The 16753-nt window shown below is 40.5% G+C and overlaps 1 protein-coding gene across 1 annotated transcript in view; it reads left to right on the plus strand.

Annotated features, from left to right (window-relative positions):
• CUBN (cubilin) overlaps positions 1-16753 on the plus strand; it is a 269760-nt gene that overhangs the window by 13735 nt on the left and 239272 nt on the right. The window contains exons 7-14 of the mRNA XM_022580595.3: positions 1534-1660; positions 2623-2785; positions 5117-5248; positions 6428-6523; positions 8361-8479; positions 8914-9100; positions 10236-10348; positions 12853-13087. Coding sequence (XP_022436303.2) covers positions 1534-1660; positions 2623-2785; positions 5117-5248; positions 6428-6523; positions 8361-8479; positions 8914-9100; positions 10236-10348; positions 12853-13087 — 1172 coding nt within the window. The remainder of the gene's footprint in view (positions 1-1533; positions 1661-2622; positions 2786-5116; positions 5249-6427; positions 6524-8360; positions 8480-8913; positions 9101-10235; positions 10349-12852; positions 13088-16753) is intronic.

Genomic DNA, 16753 nt, shown 5'->3' on the forward strand with positions numbered 1-16753 from the left:
ATACCAAAAAAATATTTATCTGAAATTCAAATTTTAAACCAGGCATCCTGTATCTTTATTTGCTAGGTCTGGCAACCCCACATGTGAGTGCCTGAATGGTATTCACCATACTCTTATTACTTTCCATCTCCGGCCACATTCGTTGGTCTCTTTCTTCCTTAGGACCCACTCGAAGGTGCCACCACAGCAGTTGTTTCTGGGGCCTCCACGGCTACTCAGAGTTCTGTGCCCAGAGTGTGGCTCCTAGAGCTTCTCCAACAACCAAGCTCCCCTTTCCCTCACTGCCAATCACACATTTGTTTTTATCCATGGACATCAGCTGAGCTCTTTGTGCCTCAGCACGTATCGTTAAAAGAGCTTCTTTAGGGCTTCCCTGGTGGCGCAGTGGTTGAGAGTCCGCCTGCCGATGCAGGGGACGCGGGTTCGTGGTCCGGGAAGATCCCACATGCCGCGGAGTGGCTGGGCCCGTGAGCCATGGCCGCTGAGCCTGCGCGTCTGGAGCCTGTGTTCCACAACGGTGAGAGGCCCGCGTACCGCAAAAAAAAAAAAAAAAAAAAAAAAGAGTTTCTTTACCAGGTAGAGCGGCCCCTTTTCCAGAACACTCAGAAACTAGTTCACGGTCCATGGCCACACAGGTCCTCCTCGTACCTTGACTCTGCCCTCGGCCCCAATGGCCAGCATGGCTCAAGTCAGGCAAACAGTGCCCTGCGGGCCTGGCTCTCGCTCCATCAGCTGTGCTCAGACGTGTGTAAAGAAGTGTAGCTCAGTGGTTCCTCTACCTCCCCCACCCACTTCCCCCAGCCATCTCACACCGTCCACATTCCCTCTGAAGCTGCAGGACAGATATAAAACTAACTCAGCAACTTCAAGATTATGATAGCTTAAAACGACTTTGCTTATTTGATTATTACTGAACTGAAATCTCATGACAAAACACCCACGGCTAGTTTAGGTAATATGTGATAATTACATCTTGTGAGTTACAATGTGACAATGAAAGAAATGTTACTATGTTAACTCCTGTCTTATGGATACAAGTGTTGCCCTCGTAGTATGATCATCACCATCATAGACTCTGAGATGTGGATATGCCACTGTCCGTGAGGTTATGCAAGCCTAGAGAATATTCGGGAATCTATCCATTCAGTCAAGGCCACCTGTGCTTACTGGCGTGTCCAGCTGGATGGCCTGTGAACGGCTGCGATGATCTCTCCCTTTACCGTCCTGATGCACTCCGCCCCCCTTAGTTTATAGATGGCTGACCTTTGAAAGCACTGTTTGATGACCTAATAGCAGAAGAATTTATAGTGGTAGTCGTGCCCTCTCACCCCATATTTGAGATGATAACACGTTTACTCAGTCTGCCACTTAAAGAAGCGCACGGTGATTTTCTCCCAAGACGCCAGCCAGTAAGTCTGGCCTGCTGGTTTATGATTCCACGTGAAGATCACTGACCTGCAATCGGAATTACTGCTATTTTTTTTATTGATGCTAAGAAACAGGTCCTGACGTTGTGCTCTGTGTGACCAACAGTTGTCTCTGCTCGCCTGAGACCCACGGCCCCCAGTGTGCATCCAAATACGATGACTGTGAGGGGGGTTCCCAGGTGCGCTGTGTCCACGGCATCTGCGAGGATCTGGTCCGAGTGCAGGCTGGAGAGGTGGGTGTCTTCCGGAGTGGGACCCCTCGGGAGAGGCCTGGGTATTAGTTCCTCGCTCTGCGTAGCTGTGTACAAGCTGGACCCTGTGGGGCTGCAGAGGGGAGCCACGCCCTGCCCTTAAGCCGGCCTCAGATGAGGAAGGTTGTGACCGTTGTCTATAAATAAACAGAAAACGGGACCCAGAGGTTGATTTCATTATATAAATCCGAGCTTTTTTTTTTTTTTTATGATTCGTCCATGAATCTCCCTGTGAGGCATGACCTTCTCTTGGCCTTGTGAGTTTTAACGTTGACAAGACATGGCAACACAAAAGGCCTGCCCTTGTTTGCAACCATTTTAAGGAGTCTGGATTTTTCTGGCCCCTGAGCCCCTGTGACTGCTGCAGACTCCACTTCCCTGAGCATCCCCTGTGCTCTGGGTCCTGGCGACCTTGATTCCTGGCCTTCAAGTTCGCCCAGCCCTGGCCCACTTGGCCTTGCTGGAGACCTTCCGGTCTTTATTTTTAGTTCTATTTTTTTTCTGCCAATGTGATGGAAAATGGTTCCCTTCCAGCCGTGGTGGGAGGGGTGGTGGTGGGTGGAACCTTCAAAAAGGAAACAAACAGAATCGACTTTCCAAGGTCTGTGCCTACATGGGTGTTTTCCCCTCTAAAAGCAGAGCAGGCTGAGTTGATTGACTTTAATTATATTGACTTACAGCTCTTGATTGTTGTTACTCTTTCCCAGGCATCTTTGGGGGCAAATGACAGGTTTCCCTTATTCTAAAATAAAGCCGTTTCTCTTTTTTTTCATGGTCTGGTCTAAATGCTTAATCATATGGGAAGAAAAAGAGAAGCCACTCGATTGGCCTCATGGAAATGAACGCTAGAGGAAAAATCAGCTGTGGGCTCGGTGAGATTTTCAAAGGCTTTTCATGCTCATTTTTCTTGATTGCTTTTCTTCACACCCTTGTCGTCCTGCCAGCCCAAGTACAGCTGCCTCTGCGATGCCGGGTGGACGGCCCCGTCAAACAGCATGGCCTGCACGCTGGACAGAGACGAGTGCAGCCTCTGGCCGCCGCCCTGCTCAGCGCTTGTGCAGTGTTTCAACACGCCGGGCTCCTTCTATTGTGGCGCCTGTCCCGCAGGTATATGGACCTGTCCCCACCCGGCCAGAGATCCCTGGCAGCCAGGCAGAATGCCAGAACCAAGTTCCTTCCACTGCCGAGGGATAAGAGTGCCGTTTTCAGGATGGCTTCCAATCCAGTTTCATGTCCTGATGCACTAAATCCCGCTCCAGGCCATCTTACTGCTGCAGCAATTCAACAGAAGAAATGGGGGGTTTGTCCCAAAGTGTGCCGGAGTCAGATCTCGGGGCCAGGGTTAGCCATAGAGTTCGGGAGGTCAAACATTTGGTTGCTATGGCTGTGAACTGATTAGACTTGAGATCAAAAGACACGTGCTCTGGTCCCACGTTTCATATGAACCAGATGATTGTAGACTTGGGCAAACTGAACTCTGACTGTTCACTGGAGTCCAGTAGTCCTCAACTGGGTGTGTCGTTAGAAGACCCTGGGGCCGGGCTGTAAATAAGGTCGTCCAGCTCCATCACAGACCCACAGAGACCGAACCTCCAGGGAAGGTCCCTGAGAATGTGGACTCAGGGCTCAGAGACTGCCTGGGTTTGAGTCAAAGCTTCATTTCTTACTGTGAGATCACCATCCTCCCTTCAAGGCATGCTTGCAGAGCACCTACTGTGAGCTGAGCACTGATCTGGGTGCACTGGTAAGCGATCGACCAGACCCCAGAGAGTTTACAAGGCCCGTCTGCACTCCTTGGGTGTTCTTAGAAAGCGGAACCCAAGAAGAATATAATAACTGCAGCTATTCCTTGTGAGAATGTCATTAAGGCACTGTGCTAGGCAATTTCTAATTCATGCAGCTACAACAGAAACAAGAAACGGTAGGAATTAGTATTATTCCCATTTCGAAATGTAAGAACTTGAACCTCAGAGACGGTAAATAACTTGCCCAAGATGTAAGAGCTTAGCCTCAGTCAGGATCCAAACCCAGGTCTGCTTGGCCCTGGGTGAGAGCTGAGCTGCTGGGTTCTCCCTTATCCTCTCTTGCCAGGGAATCTCACATGCCTGTTGGTTCACTTAGCAATGTCTGGTTTAGTGACTTTCTTCATCTTACACGTTTAGATCTTGTACAACTAGAAAGACACCGAAGAAAACACGTCAAGACCTTTTCCTTCTTAGTTCTCAGGGGCAAGCAAACTGTGCAAATAATCATGTTCTTGAAGGTAATTTGCCAATGACAGTCTTTAAAAACTAGAAATCAGAGAAGTAAATCATTTAAAGTATAACCTGGGCAAAGGTGTTCTTACATTTTTCTTTTCATTGTTGGAGAGGAAAAAGAGAAACACAAACTTTTTGTTTTCCTGTCAGTCACCTTAGTTTTCCCTGAATATCAAAGCAATGTATGCTCTTAAAAAATATGAAGAAACTATAAAATTACGAAAAAAAACAACAGAAAAAAAATATAGTCATCACTCAGAACCACCACTAATGTTTGAACGTATTTCCTTCCAGCTTTTTTCTACGCATTCAATTATTCACCCACAAATATGATAATTTTCTTAGGTAGATTTTTAGAAGGGGTCCCTACTTAGATCAAAGAAAATAAATATTTTAAAGGATTTAAAATGTTTTAAAAATTCTTATAATTTTAAATCATTTCAATTGAGTAATAAAACTCAACCGTTGAATAAAACAGCTGTGTCTCAAGTAACACGATAGTCCCTTCCTTCTTCAAGCCCCTTCTCCTGATGAGGCCACTCTTAGCAACTGTTTCTCTCCTCTTCTGCCTTTTCCTTCACTCATACAAACACACAGACCTATATGTAGGTTTAAAAGCAATTCTTTGCCCAAACTGGGATCACAGTTCTGCATATATTTCTAAAATTTGGTATTTTCAATTAAAATACATAAGGGAAAATTCTTTCAATGTGTGTGCACATATTATTAAAATAGCTTTTAGCATCCAGTGGTATAGATGAGTCATAATATTTTCAGCTATGCTCCTATAGACCATTGAGAGGTTTTTTTCCCATTAAACAATGCTGCAGTAGATACCAGCTTACCTACATCTTTATGTACTGATAGTTTTATCATTGCGGAATAAGTTTTAAGAAGTGGAATTGTTAGTCAAAAGGTATGTATTTTCAAATTTTAAATGAATACTCCTAGATCTCTTTCCCAATAGGATTTATTCATTTAACTTCTGACTAACAGCATATAAGACTACCCCATGTGCCCACCTCTTTGCCGGAATTTGATTGTAAGTATTTAAAACAATTTTTGCCAATCTGATAGGTAGAGTATATCTCATTTTAATCAGTCGTTCCTGACACAGTTAAGCAGGTTTTCATGTGTTTTTAACTATTGAAGAGCTAACTTTTCAAACCTGTTTTTCTAGGCTGGCAAGGAAATGGATACATTTGTGAAGATATCAATGAATGTGAGATAAGCAATGGCGGTTGTTCTGTGGCTCCACCTGTTGAGTGTATAAACACACCTGGATCTTACCACTGTCATCCCTGTCCACCAGGTGCTACACCAAATTTCCTGATACCCTTACAGGCAAAACATGCATTTGAAAACAGTCTCTTGTGTTCCGTTGTAAATATGACTTATGTCTAAGGAGACAAACTGAATAGTGCAAAAAGTTTTACTTAACTTATGGATCCAGGGCACATTAGTTCAGCTATGTTATAAGAAAGAAATAAAACATATTTTGAATATCAATGGAAAACAATAAGCCTTTACAAACCGTGAAATAGCCTCTTGAGATAATGCAGAACTTGGCAGATTTTCTCTATGGATCACAGAGGTATTGTTACCACAAATAATTTATTAATATAATGAACTCATGAGATGTTTTCCATATAAAGTTTACTTAATAACAGACATAATAGTAGGCATATCATACATGTGAATTTCCCTTCTCTTCTGGAAAGAAGTCATGACTCCTATTCTCTAATCTAAACTGAGTTACTATCCAAGAAGTTCAGGGAGTTCCAAGGGGTAAACTGAAACCCTGTATGTTTTATTAACATGAAATAACAGTACTTTGGACTTTTAGAATAATTCAGCTCCAAGATCTTCAAAGTCACTGTAATTAAAAAATGTCAACTTCCTTAGTGTCAGCACTTTCTAAGCCTCCCAGTAGTTTCATTTGTCTTTTTAGTTTTATTTGTGTCATTAGAAACAACCCTGAATGTTGTTTCTGAAATCAGATTCCTAATTCTTGTTGTCCATTTTATTTTTTTAATATTTATTTATTATTTTATTTATTTATTTGGTTGCACTGGGTCTTAGTTGTGGCTCGTGGGCTCCTTAGTTGTGGCTTCAGGCCTCCTGAGTTGCGACACGTGAGCTCCTTATTTGCGGCAGGTGGGCTCCTTAGTTGCGGCTCGCCAGCTCCTTAGTCATGGCATGCGAACTCTTAGTTGAGACATGTATGTGGCATCTAGTTCCCTGACCAAGGATTGAACCCAGGCCCCTTGTATTGGTAGTCTGGAGTCTTATCCATTGCACCACCAGGGAAGTCCCTGTCCATTTTCTTAACTATGGAATTTTATTTATGACATATTACATTTACATTTTCTGTTTTGATGGTGGAAGATCTGTGGTTGGTCTGGTTCCTGTGATATTTGATTCTCAGATTGGGATTCTTCTTGCATATTCCTGACGTTGCTTTTCATGCCCCTGCTCTTGCTGTGATCAGGGTATCAGGGCGATGGAAGAGTCTGCACCCTCATAGACCTCTGCTCGGTCAATAACGGAGGCTGCCACCCACTCGCGTCATGCTCCTTGGTTCTGGGTAATGACTCATCTCTCCCTCTGGTTTGGGGTATTTTAATATGACCTTCTAAAGCAGATCAACATTTTAAAATCAAAATCCTCTATTTTCAAAATTCTTACTTTGGTCTTCAAACCAAAAATTAATCCATGTTCTAAAACTATACATTTGGATTTTTAAAAATGCAATAGGCTATGCTCTTTTATTATCTGCTCTAATTTTTGCAATTATTTCCCAAGATAATTAAGCCAGCTGATAGATGCATGACTGTATTCCAGCAGGAAGGAGAAAAGGAGGAAGGAGGACCTGTCAGCTCTCTTTAAGGACTCCCCTTTCTGGGCCTTTGGCACCACTGAGCCTGGCTGCAAGGGAAGCTGGGAAATGTAATCTTTATTTCAGGTGCCCATGCCCCCAGTTAAAATAAGGAGTTCACTACTAAGGAGGGGCAAATGGATCTAGGGTGAAAACCAACAGGGTCTTCTGTGCTGCATAAAAGAAGCTTCACCTCCTACAATTTAAAAAAATACATACATATTACTAAATTTTCTCCCAGAAAATGTATCAGTTTATACGCTCATTAACAGTGTGTGAAAATATACATTTACCCCACCCTTGACAATAATGGGTACTATTGCTAGTTTTCGTTTTGGTCCATTTTATAGGCAAAAATTGCCTTCTCATTATTTTAATTTTGATTAAATCAAAAAACTTTCTGATTACTAATAATTCATAATGAATACTTTTTAGATATTTACTGGCCCTTTAAAACTTTTCTTTCATGTCCTTTGTTCATCTGCTTTCTTACTGATTTGTAAAATTTCATTAGGTACTATGAGGATATTATCTCATTATCTATCTTATGTTTTACATGTACTTTTCCTGGATGTTGTTTTTATTTTAATTTTTTGGTTGTATTTTCCATTTAGAAGTTTAAAATTTTTATGTAGTCAAAAAGGTAAATGTTTTCTTTTGGGGTCTTTCCTCTGAGAATTTGGTCTTCCCTACCAAACTCTTTAAAAATAGTCAAGTACATGTACTCTCATTTATTTTTAATATTAAAATCTTTGATCTTTTTAAGATTTGTTTTTATCTATAGTGTCAAATAGAGGTCCAATTTGATATCTTTGTCCAAATAGGTGACCCCAACTCCATTTATTGAATAACGTATCATATCTCTCGTTATTTCAAAATACCACTTTTACTTTTGCTAACTTGTCATATCACATATATGAAAGAATATATGTGTGTATATATGTGTATAACTCTTTAAGTGTTTATTAAATGACTAACAGCCCACTGAAGTGGTTAGGAGCATGAATTCTAGAAGAAGACTGGATTTTACTTTTCCCGTGGCTCCACCATGTTCTAGCTGTGTGTCCCTGATGAAAGGCACTCAATCTCTCTGTGCTTTGTCTTCATCTGTAAATGGAAATTATAATAGTACCTATTTATAGGGCTCTTGAGAGGATTAAGTTAGTCAGTATGTGTACAGTGCTTGCAACAGATACTGTCCTCAGAGGAATGCTCTTTCCTGCTGTCAAGCCTGCCATGATAAGAAACTCCCCTTTTCCTTGGCATGCCTTCCATTGGTACACAACTCAGGACCATGACATACAGGCTGACAGCACCAGTGTCAACCTGCAAATAGATATTGAAAATGCGTCATGTCTTTCTTATTCTTAAGATAAAAACTAGGAAAAAAAAGATTCTCATATTTTCTCTTCACACCTCGCCTTGTCTGCCCCTGGGGATATGGAGACTTTGACGACTCCTTGTTTAGACGACAGAGCCTGAGCTTTGTTACTGGGTCAGAATGGAGGGGACCTGTATTTACACGTCCATTTGTATTTCTAAACAGGTTCCTTACCTGTCTGCACCTGTCTCCCGGGATATACTGGAAGCGGTTATGGGCCAAATGGATGTGTGCAGCTCAGTAACATTTGCCCGAGTCACCCCTGTTTAAATGGACAGTGCCAAGTGAGTCCTTTGCTCTTCCTGGGGAAACTGCGTACTGGAGAATAATTTTAGTTTCACTTCTGAGAAATATGTTTTCTATGATTCATAGATTTTAAGGTAATGATTCAAACTTAAGATAAAGAACTGTCAGCAACTTTCAGGTAAAAGGTAGGTGATAACTTTAGTTCCCAGGAAAAACCAATGAGTTCATTTTTTCTCTCAGTGATTTACAAAGCGGTAAAACAAAGCCTGCACTTTGACCCAAATACATCTGATTTCTTATACTTTGCAATTACCGTTTAAATGAATCAGTACAAGTTAGGCTGCTGGAAGATGCTTATGGTTCGACACCTTCTACACAGAATACACAGCACTGCTGTTCTTTATCATTTGGCTTGGTTCAAGTTTATTGTCTATCCCTTTGTTCTATGACATTATGTTTCTTCTTCCCTTAGGAAACAGTCTCTGGTTATCTTTGTAATTGTGAATCGGGTTGGGCAGGTATCAACTGCACAGAAAACATCAATGAGTGTCTGAGCAACCCCTGTCTGAATGGGGGAACCTGTGTTGATGGCGTTAATGCTTTCAGTTGTGAATGCACACGTTTCTGGACTGGATTTCTCTGTCAGATTCCCCAGCAAGGTACGCTCAGCATTTCTTGTACGACAGATGCTCACAGGTTAGAAGCATCATCCTTGAGTGAGTCCTGATGCAGATTTTGAACCTGCTTTCTTGTTCCGTTGCTCAAAGGCTTAGAACTAAGTCTTCCCTTGCAGAAATGGTATGAAATTCACAAGGTAAATATATATTTCAATTTAAGCCAAAAAACCTTTTCATCAAAGGAAAAATTAAATCCATATTTGCCACTTTCGTTATGTCCATTTTGAAAACAAAATATGCTAAAGGTATTGTAGTTCTCTAAGAGAGAGTTTTCTCTATAGCAGCCGTTTCATTTCCCGGGAATATTACACGTAATCATGTCACGCTCCTGCTCTCAAATACACAGTGGCTCCCTCTTGTCTGTTAAATAAAGTTTGGGACTGGTTTCCAATCATCCTCTATAACCAGGCCTCACCCTATCCATCTAACCTTATTTTTCACTGGTTCCCTAAAAATACGCCTTTCGAGCCAGACAGATTTCCTTCTCTCTTGACCCCATATGCCACCGCATTTCGGCTGTGTTCCTTTATCTGGGAAATTTCTCTCCCCAAACCTCTCCAGATTCTTCTTTGCTTCCCATCCAAATGTATCTGTCCCTCAGGAGTACTTCTTATTCAGCCTCCTCCGTAAACCTCTTCTGACCCTCCACCCGTCCCTCATTCCTCCTGATTCTGAATCGGCACATTTATTGAGACTGCTGTGTGTTTACAACTCTAGTAGAGCCTGTGGAGAAATAAGCAAGCAGAAAATAAAATAGTCTCCACCTATTATCAGCTTACCTTCCAGTTGAGGAGACAAGACGATACACAACGGCTGAGGAGAGACGGGAGCTAAAGATAAGAATTAAAGTGTGTCAGGTGTCACAGAGACAGAGGGAATGGGTGCCGGAGAAAACCCCAAGAGGCAGGGAAATTCAGGCGGAGATGAGGAGACATCAGCTGGGCTTTGAACACGAGGTGGGATTTGGGTGGATGTTGAAGGGAGACCGGGGAGAAGAAAGAATGGCAGGGCTTTTGTCTCCAACGAGAATTACTCAGAGTTCTCTGAAAGCTTCGGCAGTAGGGCGAGCCTTTCCAGAGCATCTGAAAAGCACAGTTCATCTTCTTTTCCTTTGCAGTTTGTGGAGGGTCCCTCTCAGGGATGAATGGAAGCTTCAGCTACATGAGCCCTGATGTCGGTTATGTCCACGACGTTAACTGCTTCTGGGTTATCCGAACTGAAGAGGGAAAGGTAAATACGGTATCTCCCATCCAAATGTACACTTCATTTATATGTATGAACATGTCGTATGTGTATATATTACATAAAATACACATAATGATAATTCAACTATATGACAGTTGAATTATCTGTACTATGTATATACTAATTACCTACAACTCTCATCGTACCTTATATTGAGGACTTTCTAAGTATCAGGCATTGGGCTGAGTATTTTGCAAACCTTTCTCAAAACTTTATATGAATTCTTTGAATTAAAGTACTAGCATCCTTATTTTATAGATGAAATAATGGAAACTATGAGAAGATAAGTAATTTTTTAAAAACGTTCTTTAGCTGGTAATTGGACTAGTTGGATTTCAAAGCCAAGTTTGTCTTTCAGAGTCCATGCTTTGTCCACTACGGATGCTACATGGGTTGGCCGACAGCAAGCCAGTAATTTGTACAGTCGTGTTGCTACTGAGACGGTAGCAATCACTCAGTGTTATGTTGATTATTATTAAGGTGGTTTCCTTATCCAAGTCTTCTCTGTGGCGTTGCTTGTGCCGATGTGCTATGCTAATTGCTTCACATACACTTAATCATTACCCTGAAAGATAAGAATTCTTATCCTCATTTTACCCTTGAGCAGCTGAGAAATCTGTCCAGGGGCGCGTGGTCTGTAAGTGGCCTGCAGGGACTTGAACCCAGGCCATTCGACTCCAGTGATGGAACTGCCGTGCAAACACTCTTCAGATTAAGATCCGAGCCCAAGGATTTTAGTGCTTTTATCCCCAATATTAATTACTCAGACTTTTCCAAATATTTATTTCTCAACCAACACATGGACTCGTTAAAATAAAGTTGTATGTCTGAATAGCTAAGGCTTTCCCTTGAAATCCTATTAATTTTTCCCAGCAAGCTAATGTTACAGAGGTCATAGTACAAGGTCAGAAATATTTTTTCCCTTGAGGAGCAAGGATTCTTTGGGGCCTGGTGACCCCACAATAGAATAAACTCCAAAATCAGTCTCCCAGTGGGTATGTTATGTGAATTTCCTTCCTTCCATTTAGTTTTCATGAATTCTGTTTCCTGACATTGAAAACATCTTTCTTTCAAGAAAAAAATCACTTTGTGAAAAAATTTTAATGCATTTATTGTGAATCTGTAAAACACTTCATGCTGTTTTTCTTGATTATTGTGATTTTTATATCTTCTTATCCCCATCAAAGTTTACATAATACAGTTTACATAATATTGAAATAAGGGTAGTTCAATTCATAAACATTTATTTGATTTTCATTGAAATTGCTTCAAGGACAAAAATGATGTAATGTTGAGTAACAAATCTTAAAAATACCCTAGCACAGAATTTCAAAAATATCCTGATACCCTTTTCCATGAGCTGAATGCTGTTGTGGGTTTAGATCATAAATTAGATTCAACAGCCTCCTTTTGGTAGTTTGACTGTTTTAAATGAGGTTGTCAGCACAAAATCTTCTATGGTTCATTAATTATATACTATATTTAAGTCTGCACATTCTAATATTTTAACTTGAAGACACATTTGTATGTTTATTCTCACCTACTTGCATACTCAGAACTTTTCATGGTACCTTTCCCATGATGTCTGCTGTTGGTATTACTCATCTCTCAATGACATCCAACCACCAAAGACTAGCACACTTTACACTTGCCTACACCGTGTCTACTGTCTACACCCGAGGTCGTCCATCCAGGCTGGGCATCAGTTGAGAGGTTCAGAGACCCCTGAGGAATCAGCATCTCTGGGGGTCACTGATGAACTGTGGGTATGCTACACGCTACAGGTTATTAGTCAGTTAAATTTAATTCAAGGTAGATGTTTAAATGTTATATTTTACTGATTTGGAAGCACTGTTAGCTATACATTTGGAGTGCCTTTGTTTAATGAAGTTGACAGTTTACTGAAATCTATTTCATTAACCCATTGAATAACAACTCAACAGGTATAAAGTTTCAGTTACAGTAAGTGAATAAGTGTTAGAGATCCGCTGTACAACATAGTGCCTTGAGGTAACAATACAGCATTGTGCACTTCAAGATGTAAGAGGATAGATCTCATGTTGTGTTCTTACCACCGAGAGAGAGAGAGAGAGAGAGAGAGAGAGAGAAGGAAACTGGAAGGTGTTGGTTATGTCTATCACATTGACTGTGGTGATGGTGTCACAGGTGTTTACATATGTCTAGACTTCTCAAACTGTACACATTAGATATGTGCAGTTCTTTCTATGTCAGTTATACCTCAATAAAGCTGTTAAAAATCTATTTCATTAATATTAATATTTTTGACATTAGCTCAAGTTAGGTCTAAGCAATTTTTAACACAAGTCATTTTAATACATAGAATTGTCATATGTATTTGTGAATACTTAGGAAATTATAGATCCATCCCTTGAAAGGGACTCTATATAAATGCTTCCAACTAGTAGGAGAAATACCTTAGAACTAACATAGAAATGAAAAGTAGTCTCTTGCGACCTTTATATTTTTAGGTGCTGCGGATCACTTTCACTTTTTTCCGATTAGAATCAGTGAACAATTGTCCACACGAGTTTCTTCAGATTCATGATGGGGATTCCTCTGCGGCATTTCAGCTTGGAAGGTTCTGTGGCTCCATCCCCCATCACGAACTCCTCAGTAGTGACAACACGCTCTATTTTCATTTCTATTCTGAACATTTAAGAAATGAGAGAGGCTTTACAGTAAGATGGGAAACACAGCCGCCAGGTAAGTGTAAACATGGAGAGAAATAAAGCAAATTCTTGAGGTTATTAAATTTTCTTGATCAGTATTATATTTTTGGATACGTTAGCTGTTTGTTTGTTTTTTTTCCGGTACGCGGGCCTTTCACTGTTGTGGCCTCTCCCGTTGCGGAGCACAGGCTCCGGACGCGCAGGCTCAGCGGCCATGGCTCACGGGCCCAGCCGCTCCACGGCATGTGGGACCTTCCCAGACCAGGGCACGAACCCGCGTCCCCTGCATCGGCAGGCGGACTCTCAAGCACTGCGCCACCAGGAAAGCCCACGTTAGCTGTTTTGAGATCTAATGATATATGATTTTTATAATTATTTTAAAATCAGGTAAATCTAAACTGAACTGGACTTTCATTTTGTGTTCAGAGATAATACAATTCAGATGAATTGAAAGAGTTTAAAAAACATGCGTCTTTAAGCATCCCCTGTGAAACTACTGAACAGCATCTTTATAGCCCCTGCTAGTACATACTGTGGGGCGTTGGGGACATCGTCTCCTCCTTCACTTAGTATTTTTTATCTTAATGTCACATGATGATTTGTTCCTTCTGTTGTTATTTGAGTTTGGGTACTCTTTTTTAAACTTTTTTACTATGAATTTTTTAAGCATATAAAAAAATAGAGAGAACCACACACTGAACCTCCGGTTCCCCCATCAGTAAATCCGTGGATCTATTTCTGGAATTTCTCATCTTTTCTGTTGGCTTATTTATCTATGCTGTGCCACATTGGCTTCGTACTGACGCTTGAAATCTGGTAGTGTAAAACCTCTAACTTTGTTCTTTTAAAATAAGCTAGATCCTTTACATTTCCATATAAATTTTAGAATCAACCTGTTAACTTCCCCCAACAATCTACTGGGATTTTGTTGGCATTGTATTGAATCTATAATCAATTTGGGAAGAAATGACCTCTTAAAAATGTTGACCCTGACAATCCATAAACATAGACTGTCTGTATTTACTTAGTTCTCTTCTAATTTAGCAATGGTTTATAGATCTCAGTGCTTAAGCATTCCACTGCTTTTATTAATATTTTCTCTAGCTATTTGATGTTTTATGCTATGTTCAGTGATATTATTTTTCTAAAATTTTATTTTTCATTTTTTGTTAATATATAGAAGTATTCTATGTATAAATATTTTAAAGTATTTTGTTTTGAATCCAGCTGCATTGCTAAATTCATTCGTCAATTCTAATCATTTTCTTTGGTAGAGTCTTTTAGAATTCTCTACATACACAGTGATGTTACCTGCGCATATGTTATCTGTTTTCCAACTTCCTTGCCAATCTTTGTTAACTGTTATTCCTCTTCCTTGACTAATTTATCTTCTTGGCTAGGACATCTCATATAATGCTGAATAAAAGTGATGGAGTGGGTATCATTGTCTTGTTCCCAACCTCATGGGGAAATGTTCAATATTTCACCTTTAAATATAATGTTTTAGCCGGAAGTTTTTGTAAAGAACTTTTATGACATTAAGGAAGTTCACTCTGAATTATTATTGCTGGATAACAAATTACCCACAAATTTAGTGTTGTAGAGCATTCATCATTTTCTTATGTTTCTGATTTTGTGGACCAGGAATTTGGAAGGGTCCCAGCACGACAATTATCACTTGATCTCTTAAGCAGTTACAATGAGATATTGGCTGGGACTGTAGTCATCTAAAGGCTCAGTGAGGCTGGAAACCCAAGATGACTCACTCGTAGGGCTAACAGCTGAGGCTGGCCTCTGGGTGAGAAGTCAGCCAGGCTGCTGACTTGAGTGCCTACATGGAGCCCCTCTCCTATGGTGGCCTCAGAGTAGTGCAACTTCGTTCACGGCAGTTGGCTTCTCTCAGAGCAAGCATTACAACAGAACCAGGCAGGGGCTGCAGAGCTTTTATTGACCTATCCTTAGCGGTCATATTGTGTTATTTCTGCCATATTTTTAATTGGTTGAAGCAGTCACGGGAATTACCTGGCGGTCCAGTGGCTAAGAGTCCACGCTTTCACTGCTGGGGGCGTTGTTTCAATTCCTGGTCGGGGACCTAAGATCCCGCAAGCTGTGCAGTGCGGCCAAAAAACAAAAAGAAAAAAATTTGTTGAAGCAGTCACAAGCCAACCCAGATTCAAGAGGAAGAGATGTAGATCCCATCTCTCAATGGGAAAAGTGCCAAAGAATTTATGAACATTTTTAAACCATCACACCTTTTATTCCTAGCTTGCCGAGAATTTTTATTATGAATGGATGTTGAAACATTAAATACTTTTTCTAAGTCTTTTGAGATGATCATGTGGTTTTCTTCTCTGCTTCTGTCATTTCTTCCTCCCTCCTCTCCTGGGACTCAAATTACACACAAAGGTTTGGGCTTTGTCTCCTAGTTTCTGTGAGTCTGCAGTCTTCCCCTGCGTGTGCACAGCTTAGCATTCAGCTAAGGACCCAAGGACACTTGTGTAAATTTTTTTGGGTGCTATTTTCATGCAGCTGATTTCTCTATAATACCCTGCTCCAAAATCCCAGCCACTTTAGTAGCCCCAAATTCTGAGTTCTGTTTCTTTCACCCAGCAAGAGTATTGCTACCCTTGTTTGGGCCCCGCTGCCCTGCACTGCAATTTGAGAAAGGCACACAGAGAGAGTTTGATCATATTCGGTTTTGTTTTGTTTTGTTTTTGCAAAAATAATTACAACAGGAGGTACTTTTCACTTTGCGGTGAACTCTTTGTTTATATATAAACAAAGATATAAACTCTTTGTTTATATCTCTTCTTTTTAGAAGCTCTTCGTATTTTAGAGATAGTAACTCTTTGTATTATATACTACATTTTTCCCAGTTCGCCGTTAACACTTTACTTTGCTTATAGTATTTTAATTTTTTTACCCATATGATAATTTTTTTAAGTACTGAGTTTTAAAACCCTTTTCTTCCTCTGAGCAGCTGAGATGTTTTCTCATTAGGAATAGTGAGAATCATGTAGCTAAATTTGTTTTACTTTTCGCCTTGGTAGCAAAACTTGTTTTAAATAACCTGCATAGCTATGTAAATATCATAACCTGCACATCTAAAATGTCACTTCATTTTATTTTTTTCTAATGTATATTTACTGCAGTCTATTATATCTAGATTTCTGTTTTCCTATTTTACAGTAGCATACAGTAGCCGCCCCAGACGATATGCAACTTCAGGGGGGCTGGCGGGTGGTGGTGCAGTGGGTGTCAGAAAGCCTGGCCCTATCCTCCCCTCACCCCATTCCTGGGAAAGTGGCTCAACCACCCATAGACATTTGAATTTCTTCATTTATAAAATGAATGGTATAACTATATCACAGTGTTAAGAAACCTTCTCAAATGAACATTACGTCACACTTAACTCTTCTAATGTATAAAACTATCTGGTTTGTTGAAAGGCATAGTGGCTGATAGAAGTTCCAGAACTTCTTAAGAGTTAATGTACAACGGGGTAGGGGAGGGATAAATTAGGAGTTTGGGATTAACAGGTACACACCACTGTATATAAAACCGATAAACAAGGATTTACTGTAGAGCACAGGGAACTATACGCAGTATCTTGTAATAACTTACGATGGAAAAGAATCTGAAAGAGAATATATATTCCTATATTCTGAATCACTTTGCTGTCTACCTGAAACTAACACAA

This window comes from Delphinapterus leucas, chromosome 2 (genome assembly GCF_059928025.1).
Source record: "Delphinapterus leucas isolate spDelLeu-1000000601 "Yukka" chromosome 2, BTC_Dleu_Yukka2, whole genome shotgun sequence".
Classification (NCBI taxonomy): Eukaryota; Metazoa; Chordata; class Mammalia; order Artiodactyla; family Monodontidae; genus Delphinapterus; species Delphinapterus leucas.